Source organism: Microtus pennsylvanicus, chromosome 2 (assembly GCF_037038515.1).
Source record: "Microtus pennsylvanicus isolate mMicPen1 chromosome 2, mMicPen1.hap1, whole genome shotgun sequence".
In the NCBI taxonomy this organism is placed as follows: Eukaryota; Metazoa; Chordata; class Mammalia; order Rodentia; family Cricetidae; genus Microtus; species Microtus pennsylvanicus.
The window spans coordinates 90,020,107-90,025,089 of record NC_134580.1 but is presented as its reverse complement, the minus strand read 5'-3'; the positions used below and the strand labels follow the sequence as shown (position 1 = coordinate 90,025,089).

The 4,983-nt window shown below is 32.0% G+C and overlaps 1 protein-coding gene across 1 annotated transcript; it reads left to right on the top strand.

The window, feature by feature from the left end:
- Window positions 1–219: 219 nt before the first annotated feature.
- LOC142845228 (olfactory receptor 4F4) lies at window positions 220–1,197 on the top strand (the record flags this gene model as incomplete). The annotated part of the gene is made up of 1 exon (XM_075963975.1): window positions 220–1,197. A coding segment is annotated over one exon (978 nt), but the record flags the coding sequence as incomplete, so codon positions are not given.
- Window positions 1,198–4,983: the final 3,786 nt, after the last annotated feature.

The following is a 4,983-nucleotide window of genomic DNA, read 5'->3' as shown; positions in this document are numbered from 1 at the left end:
CAAGAAGAGTTGCATTATGTGAGGTTGGAGTTTATAACCATGGACACAATGGGATCCTTGGCTACCCGAAGAAAAATACAAGCAAAGAGAAACATAGTATAAATTATAAGTTGTGATTTTTGTTTGGGAACTTTTATGAATAGATCTTAACAAGTCCTTAATGAGTGAGCTGAGTGTAGAATTTGCACATAATAACACTGATTTCCTTTGTATTTCATTTCCAAGGCATTTACTGAGACTTTCTTCTGGAATGAATCAACAAGAGAAACAAATCACTCTGGGGTGACTGAATTCATTTTTATTGGACTCTCTGATTCTCAAGAACTTCAGATCTTTCTGTTTGCATTCTTTTTTGTTTTCTATGTAGGAATTGTGTTTGGCAACCTTCTTATTGTCATCACTGTGATTTCTGATTCCCACCTCCACTCTCCTATGTACTTCCTGTTGGCCAACCTCTCATTCATAGATCTGTCTCTGTCTTCTGTGACAGCTCCCAAGATGATTGCTGACTTTTTCTGCAAACGTAAGGTCATTTCTCTCAAGGGCTGCCTTGCACAGATATTTCTCCTTCACTTCTTTGGTGGGAGTGAGCTGGTGATTCTTATAGCCATGGCCTTTGACAGATATGTAGCAATTTGTAAGCCTCTACACTACACTACAATTATGTGTAACAACGTGTGTATTGGCATTATGGTTTCTGCATGGGGAATCGGCTTCCTACACTCAGTGAGTCAGTTGGCCTTTGCAGTGAACTTACCCTTTTGTGGTCCCAATAAGGTTGACAGCTTCTATTGTGACCTTCCAAGAGTAGTCAAACTTGCCTGTGCAGACACATATAGGTTGGACATCATGGTCATTGCCAACAGTGGTATACTCACTGTGTGTTCTTTTGTTCTTCTAATCATCTCCTACACTGTCATTCTAATGACCATCCAGCGCCGCCCTTCTGATAGATCATCTAAGGCTTTGTCCACACTGACTGCTCACATCACAGTTGTTCTTTTGTTTTTTGGACCTTGTATCTTCATTTATGCCTGGCCCTTTCCCATTAGGTCATTAGATAAATTTCTTGCCGTGTTTTATTCTGTGGTCACTCCTCTCTTGAACCCCATTATATACACATTGAGGAACACAGAGATGAAAATTGCAATAAAACGTTTAAGACAATGGAATTTAAGCTTTTGGGCAAAGTCTTAGATATTTATAGCCATGAGATTGAGATAATGAAAGAAGTAGTTATTAAATTTTTCAGCAAACTTTATGAAGAGTTTAACATTTCAGCTTTATGTCACTTAGTAATTGATAAAGAAGGTTCTCATATTATCTCAGTTTATTCTGTACCTTACTTTTGTATAGAGTTTCCAAATTAATAACACTAATTCAAAATACCATTTTACAAATTTTTAGAACAATTGAAGGTATTATGTTATTATTTGTTCTCAACACAGACTTTCTTAATACTTTGGGTTTTGAGATAACCAAAGGTATAAGCTTGACTATTTTACATTAGAGAAATTTTTATTTGATTCATTTGTCCCAAAAAAACATACTAAAAGAATTACTAACCACCTTACCAAAAGAAATTTGTAAAGTCATAAGTGTTTCTATGCCAACTACAGAGATTCCTAAATGATATTCCTACTTGGTGGCCATCTATGAATTGTCTCCTACTACTAAAACAAGCCATAATCTTTTAGTTCACTAGCAGGTATGTTAGGAAGATTGAACATTCTAATACTTAATTCAAGTTAATCAAAAACATCTGATACAGCAACTGGTTGCAAAGTAGCAAAAAGAATTAAGAATTTCCAGTGTCTTACCATGTTGGCATTAAGTATATCACTTACATACATTTTTTATTTCCCATTTTAAAGTTAAAAGATGCAGTTTCAATTGTACTTAAACCTTAACAAACATGAATATGGTTATTTATTTTTCTTTTGTAATTCTTTTTTTTCCTTAATATTAAGGAGATCATGATGTGCATTATATAGGGTTATTATGAGAAGTAATGAAGTAGTACATATACATAAGACAATATAACCATGTTACATATTTACTATTCAGTGAATATTTGGTTGTATTATAATATCCATGCTAATATTACTCTGTGTTAACATAGTCAAGAGCTTTCAAACTTTGGTATATGACAACTTTCACCGAGGACATTATAATTCTGATCTTAACATGTTCATTTGGGGCACTGTAATTACAATGGAAAAGTGTACACTTAGGTGCAAATGAGCGTATTTGAGTGCATACTAATGTGCACATACTCTTCCAGCCTAGTGCGGGATTCCAAAGGTCATTATAGAAGTAAAGGAAACTAAAAGTTTTCTTTATAACAAGTGATTCTGCCGACTCTTTTACCTTTCCCACGATTGTTATGGAAGTAGGCTAATGTTGAATTTCACGTATATTGAGGAGCAAGCCACATAGCTGAAAGATTTGTAATCTCAATGAGCAAATAGAAATGGAAATTTAAGATAATAAAAGGTTTTAAATTATGCCTACGTAAGTGACAAAAATAGTACAAATATCCACAAAGATATTAAATCACATCAAAAACTTACCTATGACCTAATCAGTGGTAAAATAAAAAAGCTATATGTAAATTGGTGGGACAACTGGGGTACTATGAAACATAATTTATTGTATCTATTCATCATTTCAGAGAATAATTTCTAAACTAACTCAAGATGTGAACCTGATGTAAAACTTAACAAATATTTTTAAATTGAGTTAATATCTTTATAATTCTTAGATGTAGTAAAGTTTTCTGATAACAATATACATAATTGATTTTAATGTTAGATAAAACTACCTAAAAAAGAGGTAAATGATATATTTAATAACACACCAAGTGTAATAATTTTATTATTTAAAGAACAGCCCTTAGTATATACATACATATATAAGTATCTTTCACAAATTCAACAATCTAATACAAAATTGGACAAAAGATATAATCTTACAGTTTATATGTAAGATGAAAACCATATTTACAAGAAAAAATGATTAAGTTGTTTCGTGTTAAAATACATGAATGCTAAAATTATGCTAAATATTAACACTGTCCTATGAGGTACATGATCTCAATATTTAATAATACAAACAAGAATGGAGCCATTGAGAAAGAAGAATTGCTAATTATACTCTTGAAAAGAACATAAAATGGCACAATTTTATGGCAGTGGTCACAAACATAACTTGCAAATAATCTGTATTGTAGTTTTATCTCTATCCAAGAGCTATATTTTCAAAAGCACAGAACAGTCAGACATGAGACTAGAAACACTGAATCATCACATCAAATGATAAACTTATAAATGACAAATGATGAAATAATACTAAAATGAAGATCAGTAACAATTCTTTGCTTATATAATTATGGAATAGTAAACATCTACAAAGCAAATGGGTCATTTCTCCAGATACTACAATGAAGCAATGTATAAGACGTAGATTACGTGATGTTAATAAAATGTCAAAGAGTTGCTATAGAATGTTAATTTTATGTTAAAACAGAGAAACATCTATTATATACTTGTGCAATTTAAAAAATATTTAATAAAGCATTTTAGATTATAAATTTGATATCAGCAAGAATAAGTAAGATTATAATCTATACTAAACATCTTATAATTTGACTTGAGAATCAAAAATATTTTACATAATTAAAAATAAAGTGATTAGCACTAGTACCAAGTAAGCACAACTACCTGAATTCAACTCCCATAACTCAGTGGAAAGACTCAAATTAATGGTATATGCATCTATTCTCAGCTCTCTGGGGATCACTAACCAGACTGCCTAGGGTAATAGTAAGACAAATTGTTTTAAAAACCAAGCTGAATACCTCTGGACATGTCTTATGGCCACCACATATATATGCACTTACGCATACACAATTTCACACACATCAGCCTGTGTACATGAGTACAAACACACACACACACACACACACACACACACACACACACACACACACAAACACACTGTAGAATTAAACGAATTGAAAAACTGCAAGTTTCCTGCAGGAGTTAAGGATGCTTTCTGCTTTTCCAGAAGAATTGTGTTCACTTAGCAGAACTTGTCAGGCAGCTCTCATGGACTACAATTCCAGCACCAAGAGATTTGATGCCTTTCTGCCCTCTGTATGCACCCTCCACATGAGCATAGAATACCATACAGTCCCATAAATATGGACATAATTTAAAAAATATAATAAAACCTGCAATTTTGGGGAAGATTGAAAAGGAGGATGTATCCGGGGGTATTCAAGGGGAAAGTGATAAGTATGATAATTGTATAAAATTCTCAGGGAATTAATTTTAAAAGAAAAATATAAAGCATTTTGAAATCTCTAAAAGTTCAAGTTTAAATAAAAATACATGATTTAATGATACTTTATTTAAGTACTATAATATCAGTTAAATGAAACAATTCACTAAACAGAAAACAGACTTAATCTGCCTGTAAGTTAGTAGCACTAGTTTGGCTTTTCTAAATACACTTATTTGAATAAGACATATAAGTAGATCTTTAATTTCAATTGTAAATATCAGTATAAATTACTTGTTTTTTAATAAAATGTAGGCAGTGTTCAAGTGTGAGTTTTGAAAAATATTTATTGAGTTTGAGTAAAATAAAATCATATCTAATGTCCTTGTGTTGTTATAGTCACTCTTTGTCACTAAAATAAATTTGTAATTCTTGGACAAATAGCTGATGCCATGTCTGTAGCATAAACATGCAAGATTATTCTGTAACTTCTGTATTTTACTTTTTGAGACAGAGTATCATGTCATGTAATCAAGACTGGCCTACAACTCATCATGTATCCCATGCTGTCTCAAATTCATGAAAATATACCTAGTTCACATGCCCAAGTGCTGAATACAGGCATGTATCACCATGCACAGATCAGAACAATTTTTATATCACAGTTAAAGGAACCTAATTGCTATCATAAAACTAAAA